The sequence below is a fragment of the Pteronotus mesoamericanus genome, unplaced genomic scaffold, assembly GCF_021234165.1.
Source record: "Pteronotus mesoamericanus isolate MK-2021 breed Mesoamerican mustached bat unplaced genomic scaffold, CSHL_Meso_final scaffold_651, whole genome shotgun sequence".
NCBI classification, from domain to species: domain Eukaryota; kingdom Metazoa; phylum Chordata; class Mammalia; order Chiroptera; family Mormoopidae; genus Pteronotus; species Pteronotus mesoamericanus.
Genome location: NW_026555325.1, coordinates 22349991 through 22366736, shown reverse-complemented (window position 1 = coordinate 22366736; position 16746 = coordinate 22349991). Strand labels below are relative to the sequence as shown.

Below are 16746 nucleotides of genomic sequence, written 5' to 3'. Positions count from 1 at the left end.
CACAGTGTATCTTTGCAATTCACTCTTAGCTTCATATTTGCTCATTGACGGAGCATTAATTGGGCCTTGGCCTTACCACCCTCTTCAGACCACTTGGACATTGGTGTCTGTGACTGCCCTTGGCTCCTTTCGTCTTTGCTGTTGCTATTTCTGCTCTCCCCAGGGGGGCTCTTCCATCCCCTGGTATCAGTTCCAGTGGACTCACCTGTTGTAGGCATTGAGTTCTAAAGTCTGAAGTAAAGCAAAAATTGTGTAGAGTCAAAACTACCCTCTTTTAAAAAGCCCTTAAAGTATGGATGTGGTTTTATATATGCAAATAACATAGATATGTGTATATAGATATATATATATATATATGAAAATGTGGATATAGTTTTCTTTGTATAAATCACTGATATGTATCTATATAAAAAGTAAAGTATGCATGCAGTTTTCTACAAGCAAATTACATAGATTTATCTGATATATAATGGAACAATATGGTATATATCACATACATCTCTGTAATTTGCATGTAGAAACACATTCATACTTTAAGAACCATTTATGAATATATAATAAAATGTACATATAAATTATATAAAATACAACTATTTTGTGTGTATATATACAGATATATAGATTATATATAGTACAATGATATATCATATATCCTGGGAAGAATTAAGAAACTATTATTTAGTGTTTTAATGTTGAGACTATTTCAATATATTTTTAATGATTCCAGCCTGTGAGGTCTTCCTGTTTGCCAACATCATCCTTGTCTTCTGTGGATCATTTCATTCAGTTGTTCTCTCTCTTCTACCTGGCCCCGAATATCTTCAAATTATTCCTTCAGGGTGTTAATGAAGTCTTACCAGGTTCTTGAATAATTCTGTTGACTTACTTGACAGTGGCATAAAATCCTTACAATAATAGACAATTCTTTACATGTTTTTCTAGTACATGTGGACCCATACAAGCATGATTGGATCCATTGTTTATGGGCATATGCATATTGTGTGACTTTTCTGCAATTAGCCTCACTATTTATTTTTGTTTTTTTAAGATTTTGTTTATTTTTAGAGAGAGAGGAAGGGAGAAAGAGAAGAAGAGAAACATTGATTAGTTGCTTCTCACACATGCCCCTGCCAGCGACCAAACCCTCAACCCATGCATGTGCCCTGATTGGAAAGCCAACCTGTGACTTTTTGCTTTATGGGCTCATGGCCAACCAACTGAGCCACACGTGTCAGAGCCAGCCTCGCTATTTAAAATATTTCTGCTTTTCCATCTTTCTCTCTCTTTTTTGCTGATGGCATCCTGTTGTCAAACAATAAATTAGAATGATACTTCTCCACAGTGGCATGTGTGTTTGTGAGTGCATGTAAATGTGTGTGTTTCCCATTCTGTATTTCCAGTTTAAACATCTACTTTGGACTCTACAGATGTATATTCCATTGCCTACCAAACAGCTTCTGTACATATTTCTGAAACAGTACTGGTAACACTTCACCATTTGGGGGATCCACATCTGTTTCTACCAGATTCAAGTCCTCATGAGGGCAGGATGGTCATTTTAGTTTTTGTATCTTTAGTGCTTGGCAAATAATATGTGCTCAATGAATTTAGTCTAACAGCGTGAAACACAATCAGATCAAAATCTAGATTTGCAGTAGAAACTATTTTTTTGTATATAACTGTTTTCTTTTTCAATTACAGTTGACATACAATATTATGTTAGTTTCAGGTATACAACACAGTGATTAGACATCTATATACCTTACAAAACAATCACCCTGATGAGTCTAGTAGCCATCTGACACCATACATAGCTATTACAAAATTACTGACTGTATTTTCTATGCTGTACCTTACATTTCCTGACTATATAGAAGAGGGTTTAAAGCAGTGAAATGGCTATTCTGAGAAGAGCCTGTGCTTACCTTAGAAGGAAGGGAACTGCACATGCTAATGGAAAAGCAGAATTGAATTGACTGATCACCTTTGGGTTTCTTGGTAATCTGAGGTTCTGTTGTCTCCCAGCATCACTTGCTTTAATGGGATAGGTAGCCTCCTGCCTTATGATCAGACCTTTAGATATGTTTATTGTTAGGAGAAACTTAAGTCTGACCTAAATAATGACTTAGATAACTTTTTCACTTGTTAAAATTATGTAATTGTTACAGAAAAAGAAGGCATTGCAAGAATTTTCTGGATTGGCTTAAATCAGTTGTACTCTTCTAAGGGCTGGGAATGGTCAGACAACACGCCATTAAATTTTCTCAACTGGAATCCAGGTAACTGCTCTCTCTTCTGTTTAGTAGACATAGAGCAAAATCCTAAAAAAAAAAATACGTTAAAAGAACTTCCCACTCACTGAGAGCTTATAAAACTTTCAAATCTTGACAATTCTCATAAGAGTTAGCTCTCAGAAGAATTTTTTTTCCTAGACCTTTCTTAGGCTTAGTCATTATAGCCATTATGCAATTATAGTCGAGTTGAGACTATTAGAGCAAAGTTGAATCACGCAATGGGCAGCCAAACATTTGCCACTAACCTTTAGAGCAACCCTATACTTTTAAGAGCAGAATGGACACCATCACATGGCCTCAGGAGCCATTCTGTGTCCCTTAGGGGACTTGATGTGCCTATGACTGACCCATGTTGTGTTTCATCTGCAGCTGAACTCTAACATGGAAGTATTCCCTCATTTTAAAACTGTAGGGGTCTTTCTTTGTAGTACTCATTCACTGACAACATAATGGTTGCATTTTATTACACAAATAATTATCCCAAAGAAAAATTTATAATTAAAAAATAAATACAACTCTAGTTAGCCAAAAGATTCCCCTCCCCGCCAAATGAATGATACCTAGACACCTTTTTAAGAAATGAAATATTAGGCTTCTGACAAATGTAAAACCTAAAAGTTAACACTTAACTGCAGTATAAAAGTATTCTTCACGTATATGAGAAAAACAAATTAAGGACAATAAAATACCTATAGGTCGTTTTACTTTAATGAAATTTAATTATTAGTCATTTAAGGCCTTAAAGGCATTACAGATTCATAAATTAGTATATTTATTGTACAGAGGAGCCGATGAAGAGCTACTGACCACAAGACATGGCATGGAAGTTGATTGGGGGCAAAGGTTTGGTTCTCGGTTTTGGTTTTTAAGTTAGCTACATTATATCCAAGTGTTTCCCCCTATATTCTATATTTTAGAAGACAGACATATTCAAGCACATGATTGTCCACTGAGGCTTATACATTTCAACTTAGTACAAGGTTTTAACTATTTTATGATTTCCCATAAAAGCAGAAAGTTAGAAATACAAATTATTTTTTTCTAACCATCACTCTGCCTCTAATCTTCTCCTTTAAACTATATGACAATTTTATCATTTAAGATATGCCCAGTGCACCTATAATAGGTGGGTCAAGCTGTGCAGTCATGGACGCCACGTCTGGTCTGTGGAAGAGGTTTTCCTGCAAAGATCAGTTGCCCTACGTCTGCAAGAAGTCATTAAATAACACAGTGGAGTTAACAGGTATCGTTCTCATTTACTTGTACAAATAGGTCTTAAAATTACAGTTTTGTGAAGTTAAGTAAATCTATTTCAGGCAGCTGTTTCTAATGTTCTTTTATCTGGTACTGCCTGTGCTGAAAAATATTGATTTTGGCCCTGTGGTTAGATTTAGCAACTATATATGAATAAAGCTTTGGTTTGGCATATCCCCATAAGAAAACAAGATAGTCTAGATAAGGAATATATTGCTGTTCACAGGTGGCTCTCTTTCCTCTGCAACAAAGGTTCTCAAAGTGTGGTCCCCAGGTTGAGAGCATCAGCAGCGCCCGTACTGGTTAGAAATGCATATTCTCAGGACCTAGCCCTGATTTCCTGAATCAGAAAGTCTCAGGGTCCCAGCAGTCTGTGTCTCATGAAGCTTCCCAGTGAGGCTGATGAACACTCATGTCTTACGTATCACTGCCTGCCTCTGTGGGAAGCCAAAAAGGACAGATGCCAGAATACTCCCAGGCTTTCCCACCTCCTCCCCGTAGCACCCAGCCCCTCCTCCGCCTTCGCCAAACTGTATTCAAAAGCTGGGAAGAAAAGAAGAGGTACAAGAGGATGAAATGCATACGAGGAGGGTTTTGTTTTCCTCCAGGGGTTGTGGGGGTAAGAGGGACACAGGGCAGCTAAACATTCTGAGGAGCAGGGAGTTTGAGGAGTCTTTGACAGAACGGAGAAGCGGAGTGCCCTTACTATCTTGCACAGTGCCCGCCGCATCCCCGGAGTTCGATTAAATCCTGAATAAGAAAAACTAACGCCCAAAAATGGGAGGAAAAAAGGAGATTTTAAAATGTGCTTTAAGGGATCTTGGGGGAAGGGCATAAAGCATAAGTTTTCTTATCCACATAGGTGCATGAAGCTGTCTTTTTAAAATTAAAAAATAAGTATATAGAATCAAGAATATAGGGAGATGTTTAAAAATAATTGGAGAAAATGAACATTTATCTTCCAAGTTGATTCATACCAAATTTAGTTTATATAACAAAGGACATAATAGAAAAGACAGCACAAATGAAAATAAACCAGAGGAGCTAATGATAGATCAAATAAGCATCCTGTAGCAGTAATTATTAACTATATCATGATGTTTCCACATGATTGAATAATGTGCATTTATTAACATAGCTCTGCCAGCAGGAAAATAAAAAGAGCAGAACAAAATGATATGCCTGCTTATCATTTTGATCTTCTAAAAATATGAATTTGAAGAGACAAAGACTGGAATAGGAAAAATGATTGTTTTAAGTTCAATTCTGGGTGATTTTTTTCCCTCTGTTTCTTTACCATAATCATGAAACATAGTAATAAGTGCTGTTTCAGAACCTCACAGTTAACTGAGTTATTTTGCAAGTGTGAGGAGCCACCTGAACCTGAATTTTATTCTTTAGAAAAATCAAACTGTCCACATTCCAAACTGTTCTGAATCCAGGAAGTCTGAGTAACCAAACTGCTTTCTAGTTCTGTTGAAAGAGGTAGATGTATTGTATGTTGTATAGTTTTGTGCCTCCCTTTTTTTCTCAAATCTTTTTAACCATCATTTGGGTGAGTTTTATCATGGTCCAAATGAAGGATCAGTAATTGCATTAGGACTGGAGGTCTGGCAGAGGGGAGGAAAGAGGAGGTCTAGAGATTCCCTCTGCCCTTTCTCTCCACTGCCACCCCTTCCTGGTGGGGAGTGTTTAAATCTCTGCCCGTCTTTTTGAACAAAAGGAGCATTAATTTGAACAGTGAGCATTAATGCACATCTCCTGCTAAGCTGACTCTACTTAGTGAAAAGGAGGCTTGACTCATATTCTCTCAGAGGCCTAGACTGGAGGGGAACCTACCAAGTCCCATGCCAAGGCAGAGATCGGTGAACAACAGGCTCACCCCACGCCTTTCTCCTGCCAGGGAGCACATTTGCATCACATTAAAGTCATATCATTCCCTGAGTCTCTGCAGTCCCTCTTAGGATACTCTGTAGACATTGGGCACTCTTTAAATTCATGTCACTGTCCTATCTGATGTCATATTTCCCAGTTTTCCAGAAGCCTCATGATTCAAGAAAGAAGAATTTATAATGTTAATTGGTTCAAAATAGATGTATCTTTACTGGAATATAAATAACTGCTTTTCTCCTAGATATTTGGACATATTCAGATACCCGGTGTGATGCAGACTGGCTGCCAAATAATGGATTTTGCTATTTGCTGGTGAATGAAAGCGATTCCTGGGACACAGCCCATACGAAATGCAAAGCCTTCGGCAGTGACCTCATCAGCATTCATTCTTTAGCAGATGTGGAAGTGGTTGTGACAAAACTCCATAATGGAGGTAGGTTCTTAAAATATCCCATTTGAGAGGTTTAAAACATTTTATTAAAGTTTTGCTCTTTTCAGACTTAGCGGGGATGAAAAGCTTACACTTGATCCTTGTAGATCAGCACCGTCCAATAGAATTTCCTGCGATCATAGAACTGTCCCATAATCCCTGCCATCCAGTATGGTAGCCATCTGCCGCCTGTGGCTTTGGAGCGCTTGAAATGTAGCTAGGGCAACTGAGGAATGGAATTTTTACTTTTATTGAATTTTAATTAACATACAAATTTAAATAGCTACATTGGTAGCTAGGTGATTGAATAATTTTTCTCTTCTCATAAGCCAAATTCTATTTAAGTTCTCCAAACACTTAAGTGATGATTATTTTACTTTTGTAATTATTTGAAAGCTAAAGACTGAAGAACAAAGATATATTGCACTGCCAGTATTATAACCTCCTCATAGGATTCCCTAATAATAATAGCTAATAGTAGATACCTATTCTGTTGTCAGCATGGTGTCAATTATTTTACCTGGGGAAGTAGCACATGCTCATATTCATTCCAGAGTAGTGAGGAACAATATTCTTATTCTAATTAGAGTATCTGTGAGTGTATCTGTATAATTTTATGATTCCTCATAAAACAAGAATTGTGTAACCCAGATATCGGAAACACTCAGCCTACATACAGGTCAGAGTACAGCTGTTCCACCTGTGTGCTCTACCTGCATGAGGGATCTGAAAAGCCCTCATTACTCAGCCTGCCTAACTCATTAGCATTTTAACAGGTTAATTAAGAATTCCAAAGGGATGGTTACCAGAGGGAGGGAGTGGGGGAATGAGTAAAAAGAGGAAGGGGAATATAGTCAATAATATTGTGATAATTTTACACGGTGACAGATGATTACTAGACTTAGTGGGGTGATCTCATTGTAAGGTATAAAAATGTCGAATCAGCCCTGGCTGGTGTAGCTCAATGGATTGAGCGTCAACCTGTGAACTGATAGTTTGCTGGTTTGATTCCCAGTCAGGGCACATGCCTGAGTTGCAGGCCAGGTCCCAACTTGGGGGCATGAGAGACGCAACTTATTGCTGTTTCTCTCGCACATGTTTCTCCCTCTCTTTATCCTTTCCCCACTCTCTAAAAATAAATAAAATCTTTTTTTTAAAAGTCAAATCATTATATCGTACAACTGAAACTAATATAACTGATATAAGATTGTATACCACCTATACTTAAATTAAAAAAAATAAAAAAAAGAATACCATCTTCTGAATTAAAACCTTAAAAGAAAAAAAAAAAAGAATACCATCAAGGTTCTTAAAACCTGAAATCAAAATATAAAAGTCAATAACAATATACACGTTGAAATGTGTATTGTATTAATTGAGTAAAATCAAACAAGTAAAACATTTTTCTTTTAGATACCAAAGAAGAAACATGGACAGGTCTTAGGAACATAAATACACCAGCTTTTTTTCAGTGGTCAGACGGTACTGAAGTTACTCTAACATATTGGGATAAGAATGAGCCAAATGTTCCCTACAATAAGACTCCCAACTGTGTTTCCTATTTAGGAGAGGTAAGAAACCTCCTGGAGTTTATTTATATTCTAATAATAATGCAATATTTGGTGAGTATGTTTGTATATAAGCTAAAAAGAAAATAAAAGGCAAGAACCTTGTAGATTCTCTTTCTGGTAGCTACTGAAAAAAGGTAAATAAAACAATGACTAAATAAGCAATTCACTTTCTGTCTAAGCGTTAGTTATCTGCTCTGATCTGAAACAGATCAAAAGGATCCTTTTGAAACTCAGATTCTTGTGCCAGATTCGATCTAATAAGATGCTTTCTCTCCTCAGTGTGATATTTAACATGAGTCATTCTGAAAAATCTCATCATCTGAATTCACATTCAGATCAAGCTTCACATCAATCCCACTTTAAGAAATAAAATATTTTTATTAAAATTTAGGTCTAGCGTGTTCAGAGAACATCTTACTCCTATAAAATGCTCAAACATTTATTGAACATGCTTTAGTTTAGAGTTTAAAATAAGCTATGTCTTGAGCAGAAAGGACGTATGTACCTCTGTATTTTGTTTGTATCACTTTCCTGTGGACTCTTGATTATTTAGGATGCTATTATGTCATCCAAACTTCTAGAGAGAGTTAAGTGGAAGCGATCAATGGTATGTGTATTTAGAAGTGTTTCAAGGGTAAAGATGTATTTAGAAAGTTGTCAAAGATTAATTTAGAAGATTGTCACATTCGGTGTACTATTTGAAAGGATATCTAAGATGTCTTTAGAAGAGTGTCAGAAGTAGAAATGGCTCCTCATAGGCTAGAGTGAACTGGTAGCATACCTAGGCAGCATTCCAGTGCCCAGCTAGAAAACTCAGTTCTCAGAAACCTAATCACAATTGACTTACTAAAATTTAATCGGAAGAAAGCAAAATGGATTATTCAATTAAGCAAAATACGTGTAAGTAATATATTTGGAAGAGAGAACTTTTAAGTTGAAGCTGCGGTAGAGTTTTAAGAAATTTTTAGTTCTAGAATTCTTGGAGTGTAGCTGTCCTAACCATCGTCATTTTACATGTGAGGAAACAGACAGGGACGTTAGTTGACCTGCTCAAAGGTTTTAAACCCATGGGGCCAATTTTGGCCATGGCATGTGGAAGAAGACTAGAATATGGGTAGCTATCTGCAGGCTGAGTCCTTCTCTCTCCAACTTCTATCCTTTGATGGTTTTATTTTGGCGCTTATAAGAAAACGAAATTCATCCACCTTTTTACCTTGAGGTAATTCTGAAATAAAGCAGCCTGGTTGGGTAGCACTTTCTAGGAGTATGTCCTTAGGTTTCATCATTCACTTACATTCATTCTCTCCCTATCCCTCTCTTTCTACTCCTCTTCCCCGGTCCCCTATAGTTTTCTGAGAATAAACTATCCTGACTTAAAACAAGTAAGAGTTCAATTCTAAATATACGGGAAATGATATCTCTTGTGGAAATTTTTTTCTATTTTTCAAAAGCTAGGTCAGTGGAAAGTCCAATCATGTGAAGAGAAACTTAAATACGTATGTAAGAAAAAGGGAGAAAATATAAGTGATGCAAGATCTGATAAGATGTGTCCTCCAGATGAGGTATGTAAAACTCCTGCATACATTTTTCTGAGTAGTATTATACCTTCTTGGTAAAGGATGGCAATTGAGACTTCAGCAATTCAGACCTGGAAAATAGAAGAACTACTAGCTTCTGTTCATTTACATTAAAGCAAGCCAGAGTACCGTGAATCATAGCATATCAATGTTCTTACAGAAGAAAACACAGTTACAGGAAAAAGCATTCCCTATTTGTTAATTTCTATAAAAACATATATGATTACTCTCCTCAATGCTGATATCTTTACTTCCTTTACTTATATTATTCCTGTTCAAAAATAATTCAACCAACATTATACTCTTAGGATGAGGTAGGCACTGAAGCTAAAGAGAACTAAGACACCCTCCGTCTGGCACAGGCTCACAGTCTTTGTGGAGGTTATCTAGGAAATTGTACCCCGCCCTTATCATGTGTAAGAATTTATGGGCCACATCCTTAATTTCCATAATTGTGAGGTGTTAGCAGAACCTCGATTGTCAGAGGGGGGCATCATCAGATCTGGAAGGCAGTGTGACAGTATTTCTGCTTTGATTTAGGGCTGGCAGAGACATGGAGAAAACTGTTACAAGATTTACAAGGATGAGGTCCCTTTCGGAACCCACTGTAATCTGACTATAACTAGCAGGTATGACCATCCGTAAACATGTACCGGTGAACTTTAACTCTGGCCTCCTCTGCTAAATAACCTTCCTAAGAAAATTACTATATATATATATATAGTAATTCAGTCATTGTAAAAATACCTACTAACTTGATTCTTGTTTTGTAGATTTGAGCAAGAATACCTGAATGATATGATTAGAAAGTATACTAAATCTCCAGGAAAATACTTCTGGACTGGCCTGAGAGATGTGGATTCACAAGGAGAGTATAGTTGGGCAAGTGTTGGTGGAGTAAAGCGGTCTGTAACCTTTTCCAACTGGCGTTTTCTTGAGCCAGGTGAGTGTCTTAGCCTTTAGGGTAATAGATTACAGTGACTTGTGAAATGCAGCCTCCCTCCCAAATGTGTTCTTTACTTACTTTTGAAATGTGAGGGAAATTACAGTCTTCGAGACTAGAATCTTGGGACCATAAACAGAAGCAGGGACTATGTCTTCCTTATTATTTGGGAATAATAGCCCAATGAAAGGAGCTAGAAAACTCAGTTTTCAGAAACCACCTTCTAATGGCATAGAGCTAGAGCCGTCAGTGCAAATTGTTTATTCTGTTCCATATAAGTCTCAAGCAGAATCTAGAAGCTTCATTGTGAAGCGCATTGTATTTTCATCTCTCTGCTTCTTAATTTCTTTCTCAAAATTAAATGTGTTTACTTCTATTATCCTCAATGGGCAAGGATTAAGTAGGCAATATAGTGTAGGTGTTATTTATTCTGAAAGTTAGTTCATCCTCCTTTAACTAGCCTAAAGCATTGACTGTAATTAGACTTAGAAGCAGAACATGTAATTCAGAGGACCTCAGAAGTCCCTTCTGTTTTCAGATTTGAGAAAACAGAGGCTTAGAAAAGTAATTTACTTGACAGAAGTTACCTGGTTATTCAATGGCTCTAATCCAGATCTCCTGATTTCTAATTCAATGTTTTTAGAGAATTTTGGCTTTGTATAAAGCAGCAATTATAAAGGATCCAACTTTTTTCCCTTTGAATTATTAACATTTTCTTTTATCTGTATAATGTGATTATGAAGACCAATTTTCATAACACAGAAATTAAAACATGTGAGTATATCTTTAAATACAATATTTGAAATAGAGAATGCCCACAAAATTTATAACACATGGTCATCATCATAAATGTGAGCGGCATTGATAACAAAGTCATCTTTTTACTTATATAAAATGGAGGATACAGATGTTAATCCTGGTGAAATCTCATCTTAAATTAAAATTTTGTAATATGTAAAACACATGTGATTTCTTTTATAGACACTCAGATGTCTTAGAACCAGTGTCACATTCTTTATAGATAAGCCTCAGTGTTTGGAGAGGTGCTCAGGACATAACCACAATATCTATTCTGTCATTCCCGGAGCCAGAAAGCCTGACATGAAGCTCTTTTTACCATTATTACGCCCAGCTCCAGCCAGCTTTGTCTGTCATGGGCAAGCCATGGGTAGGAGGTAGAACCGGAGAAAAGTAGCTCTTTCATCCAGGGTAACACAGCATTATTCTCCCCAGGTCCTTGTCCCTCTTGCTGTCCATGTGTAAGTGTGAGACATGAGCCCATGTGGCTTCTGTTTGGTGGAACAGAAGTTGTCCTCATTGTGTCGGATGTACGTTCTTGTCTCTTGCCCACTTCATGCAGTGAGGTGTAATGGAACGGAAGCATGGCACTTCCCCAGACAACTCTGGGTTTGAGTCCTGACTCCCCCACTCACTAACTGTGACTGCGGGCAAGTCACTTATTCTTACCAGATGTATCTGATAATACAAACTGCCTTTTAATGTTTTTGTAAATAAATAAAATTCTGGCGGCCATAAAATTAATAGTAGACACATATACCTCTCCTACCTTTATTATATACCAGCCCTTCCTTTGGCTCTGAATCTGTATGAGTTTTGTTTTGAGGTACACAAAGTTGCTTAAAAACTGTTCAAAGTGGCCCTGGCCAGTGTGGCTCAGTTGATTGGAGCATCAGTCCATAAAACTGAAAAGTCACGGGTTCCATTCCCAGTCAGGGCACATGCCTAAGTTGCGAGTTTGGTCCCTGGTCAGGACGCATATGAGTCGATGTTTCTCTCTCATATAGATGTTTCCCTCCCTCTCCCTCCCCTTCCCTTTCTCTCTCTCTAAAATCAATAAGCATGTCCTCAAGTGAAGCTTTAAAAAAAAAACCTGTTCGAAGTGGTTCAAAGCTAATATGAACCACTGAGGCTTTCCTGAGTAGCATAGTGGTTTAGGGTACAGCTCTGCACACAGACCATCTGATTCCAGTCCTAGAGCAACCACTTACTAACACGTGACCTTAGACAAGTCACTAATCTTCACTGTACCCAGTATGACAACAGAATCCACTCTGTAGGTTTTTCTGTGAGGATTCAATCCATTGACTCCACCTAGAATAGCATCTGGCAAGTAGCAAACACTCCTCTCTATTACCATTGCCACCATCACGTCATCATTATTATCATGAATAACACATTTCTTTCCTATTCTCTCTCTCCACCTTGGCTCACATAAAGAGTAGAGGCACTGGAAATGGTGTGGACTTTAAATTTGAAAGTGTACTTTTTAATTAAACTTTCCCACTTAACCCCAGCTTCTCGAGGCGGGTGTGTAGCTATGACTACTGAAGAGCCCCTTGGAAAGTGGCAGGTAAAAGACTGCAAAACTTTCAGAGCACTTTCAATTTGCAAGAAAACCAGTGGGCCTGCAGAGCCTGAAGAAGCCACCCCCAAGCCTGAAGACCCCTGTCCCGAAGGCTGGCATAGTTTCCCCACGGGTCTTTCTTGCTATAAGGTAATGTAACATTCTCACTTGATCCCTCAATAAAGTTATTTATCTACGACCCAACTCCATGTCCTTGTGCAAATTATACTCCTCCCAAGACATGTATGTAACCTACCAGAGTGGCTGGGAGCACAGAGTTCTTGTCAAGGAGGGCAGCATTGCATCTCTGGTATCAGACAGCTCTTCCCACATCACCTCATGCCTTACCCAAAAGAGCAGGGCCAGGGGCAGAACTGGGTCTTTCCTAGGGCTCTTTCATCCTGGGAAGTGGGTGAGCTTCATGCCATGCTGAAACTTTGCTTATGATTCTTATATCCCTCTAATTCTTGTTATCACATGAAGAGGTCTATCACTTCTTACAATGTAAAAAAAGATTATTTTAGGGTTTGTGTCAGTTAACTGTTTCCACAAGGAAATCATTACGTAACACCCCAAAATTCAGGGGCTATGACAAAAAATATTTAACCTCAGGTTCACAGATCTCCAGATCACATACAGTTTGATGGGCAGACCTTGGGCTGGAATGGTTAGCTCTGCTATTAACAGTGGGTTCACTGTGCCAGGCTCCAGGCTATCCTTCAGTTTGGGTCTCAGGCTGAGTGGGCAGCAGTTCTCCGGGGCTTGTTCTTCTCACAGTCAACCAGTGGGGCCTGAGAGGCAAGCCCTGGTGTGTAAGCCCATTTCAGGCCTCCAGTCACTTTACCTCCATTGATATCCCATTGATCACAGCAAGTCCCATGGTGGAGCCCCAAGACTATTTTATACGGAGAAGTGTACTTCACTCACTGGAAAGGCCGTAGCAAGAATATATATATATATGTAATATCACAGGGAACTGAAAAATCAGGGCCAATAATTCAGTCTACCAATGTGTCATGTGCTCCTCCTCTTCTTATTTTGCAGTGATTATTGTTCTTTTGGCATAAAATTAGTCATCGCAAGCCAAAGAAACAGTCCTAAGTGGCACATTTTGTTTTGCCACCCTCTGTCAGTTTTTGCACATCAGTGCAGCCTGCCCTTTGATTCTTCTATATCAGAAAGCAGTTCTGTACTTACATGTGCAGATTTCAGTGTATTATGTTCAGAATTATATTGTTAGCACATTTCTCTGCAGAAGTCTCCTCTGAGGTCATTCATAAGCATCCTTTACAAACCTCATCTGCTGGTTCAGTTGATCTCTCTGGGTCCTAGAAATGCAGGAGAGCATTGTGTCTTACTGGAGCAGTTCTCTAGCCTGAGGAAGATCATCCCTCTGACAACAGTGGCTAGCACCTGCGCTGGCCTTTAGTGACACTTTCAGTCTGTGACAGTATATGTGCATTTACCCACATCTTCATTATGCCTGTAAGAACCCATTTCAGGGGCCCATTACATTTTTCTGCAATTGATTTTTAAATTATGAATATTTTATGATTATACCAGAAAACAAATTAATACTATGTTTTGTTAAGATATTTCATATAGAAAGAATTGTAAGAAAAAGGAACTGGGAAGAAGCTGAGAGATTCTGTCAAGCGCTTGGAGGACACCTTCCTAGCTTCCATCATGAGAATGAAATAAAGGAATTTCTTCACTTTTTAATGGACCAGTTCAGGTAATAGGTTTAGAATGAGATTTTCTGTGCTAAATTGGATGTCTGCTAGATATTCAGAATTGACGTGTTTTATTATCTAAAATGGGTCATTCAGTACTTAGCATCGTTGAACATCAAGCTTTTTTGTGTGTAAGATACTATGAGGGATTCAAAGATGAGAGAGACAGAGGCCCCACCCTTTTCACAGCAGAGTAAAGTCCAAACGTGGGGATAAGAGAATTACAGTGGATCATCTAGCACATAGGTAAGGGGGGGAGGGCGGTGATGGGAATTCAGAGGAGGGAGAAAGGATTTCTGGGAGGATTTCTTAATTGGGAAAAATGTTATGAAGAAAGATGTTCTTGGAAGATAAGGTAATATTTTGAAAGTTAGGATAGGAAAAGGAACCAGAGAAAACAGAATATAGGCAAAGGTACTGAGACTAGAATGTAGAGGGGAAAAAAAAATCTCTTGATGATTAAACCATGAAAATAAAAAAGAAAACATAGTTAAAGTGAATCCTGAGTAGAGTATAAAATCCATTTCATAACGAAAATGTTTAACTGGTGAGAATGCTATGTGTAATCTTATACTATTATACATACAATTATTCAATGAACACTATCTAGAGAAACACAAATTCTTTTCTACCTTTTTAAAAAAACTTTTTTGAGATTTTTTTATTTTCTTAGTCCCAGTTTTCCCCCTTTGCCCTCCTCTGCCCATCTCTCCCACTCCCACAGTCAATTCCCATGATTTGATAAATAGAAACCCAATAATCCAATAGCCATGAAAGAAATTGAAAAAGTTGACAAAGGATACCTTTCAAGAGACAAATGGGAACTCCGTAGTTCTGTACATGAATTCCTTCACATTTTGCAAAAGAGATCATTACCATGTACAGTTTTTCAATAGTAAAAGCAAGAGCTTATATTCCATTACAAAGAAACTGATACAAGCATCCAGTTTTTTTTTCACAAATTGATCTAATTCTGATATCAAACTCTGTCAACAATAGCACAAAGAATTACAGACCAGCCTCATGACTAGACTTAAAAATGTAAGTACTAACAGCTTATATAATAACAAACACTTGTATAATGCTTATTATTTGCCAGATAATGTCCTAAGTGTTTTCTTTCTATTAGCTCATTTAATCCTTATAACAACCTATGAGGCAGGTACTGTTACTATGCCCATTACATTTAAAAGAGAAGACAGAAACATAGAGAAGTAAACCTTGTCCCAGGTTATATAGCTATAGGGGAAGGATCTAATAGTTGACTCCATTAGAGCCCACATTCTTGACTCACTATGTTATAATACCTCGGTATAACACACCTTGACAATTTAGGATTTCTCTCAAGAATGTAAGGTTGGGTCTATATATTAAGGCAAATATCCTATGATCATCTTAATAGGCTCTGAAAATGCATCTGGTAGAATTCACTATTGATTTCTGGCTTAATATATAAATATATCATACACTTAACATATTTAGTTGACGTAATTATTATATAGATTATTATTAAGAATAGAAGAGCAGCTCAACCAATAGCCATATTATACTTAATGATTAGACATTAAATGCATTTCCATGCAAGTGATAAAAAGCTAAAGACCTCTATTATCATTACTATTGTTGATCGTTTTGGGGGATTATTCCCTGTACCCTAAGATTTTTTAAAAATAGTATTATAACATGTAAATATTTATAATATATTTAGAGGTGGGAAAAGCAAATTATAAAAGTGTAAAAAAATACTATTTACATTAAAGTGTAGACTGCAAAAATGCATCAGAAAAAATCATTGTTGCCTCTGGGAGATAAAATTTTGAGTGATTTTCTAACTGTTTGAACTTTTTCTAGATATGTGTTAACATACCCACTATTGTGTTTTCCTCATTAAAGAAAGTTTAACGACAATGTGCTAGGAACCTGATGTAAAAAAAAATACCTGTGTTTCATTCATTTATTAAGCATCTATTATAGAATTTCAGGTGTTCTAGAATATATTTTCTAGCATTAGAAATTAATGTACAGAATTTCATTGCAGACCAACCTAAGTTTATTTGCATATACTAACTCTTAGTTTCTTTTTGAGATGAGTGTTTCTTAGCTACTCCCCACAACCTTGGTAGTAGGTTAAAAATGGTAATAAAAATTACCAGCTCCCATTTATAAACAGTTAACATTTAGTGTAATACAGGATGTACAATGTTTAATTCTTTCTGATCACAGAAATAATGCATATTGAATTTAGAAAACAGAAAAAGCACAAGAAAACATATCACCATAATCTTTTCACTCATAGAAACTATATTTTATTGCCCTTTTATCCCAGCAGCTAACACAATGCCATATTAAGCAGACTGTGTTGTCTGCTTATGCATTCCATTAATAAAAATATCATTTGCCAATGCTATACTTAGAAAGGCAGCATGTTCTAAAAGCAACATCGTGACCATGGCTTGAAGGAAGGGAGGGAAGCAAACCTACTTATATCAGAAAAAATGATTCTAAAGCGTACTCTCTGAACACCATAGCTTTTTATTGTAGGAATTGACATTTCTCAGAAATATGCCCATTGCCTGAATTGTATTGCATGCCAAGGAGTGAAGTCAGATTACTGCTATACTTCTCACAGTCTACATTGCACACCCCTATTTTTATTTTAGAGAAAAGGACTCATGGTATACCAAGT

The 16746-nt window shown here is 37.2% G+C and overlaps 1 protein-coding gene across 2 annotated transcripts in view; it reads left to right on the top strand.

Moving 5' to 3' along the window:
- LY75 (lymphocyte antigen 75) overlaps nt 1-16746 on the top strand; it is a 138429-nt gene that overhangs the window by 27387 nt on the left and 94296 nt on the right. For both annotated transcript variants that reach the window (XM_054562735.1, XM_054562737.1), the window contains exons 5-13: nt 2169-2279; nt 3397-3537; nt 5683-5874; nt 7285-7442; nt 8894-9004; nt 9560-9648; nt 9793-9962; nt 12278-12477; nt 13920-14062. In XM_054562735.1, the coding sequence (XP_054418710.1) occupies nt 2169-2279; nt 3397-3537; nt 5683-5874; nt 7285-7442; nt 8894-9004; nt 9560-9648; nt 9793-9962; nt 12278-12477; nt 13920-14062 (1315 nt within the window). The remainder of the gene's footprint in view (nt 1-2168; nt 2280-3396; nt 3538-5682; nt 5875-7284; nt 7443-8893; nt 9005-9559; nt 9649-9792; nt 9963-12277; nt 12478-13919; nt 14063-16746) is intronic.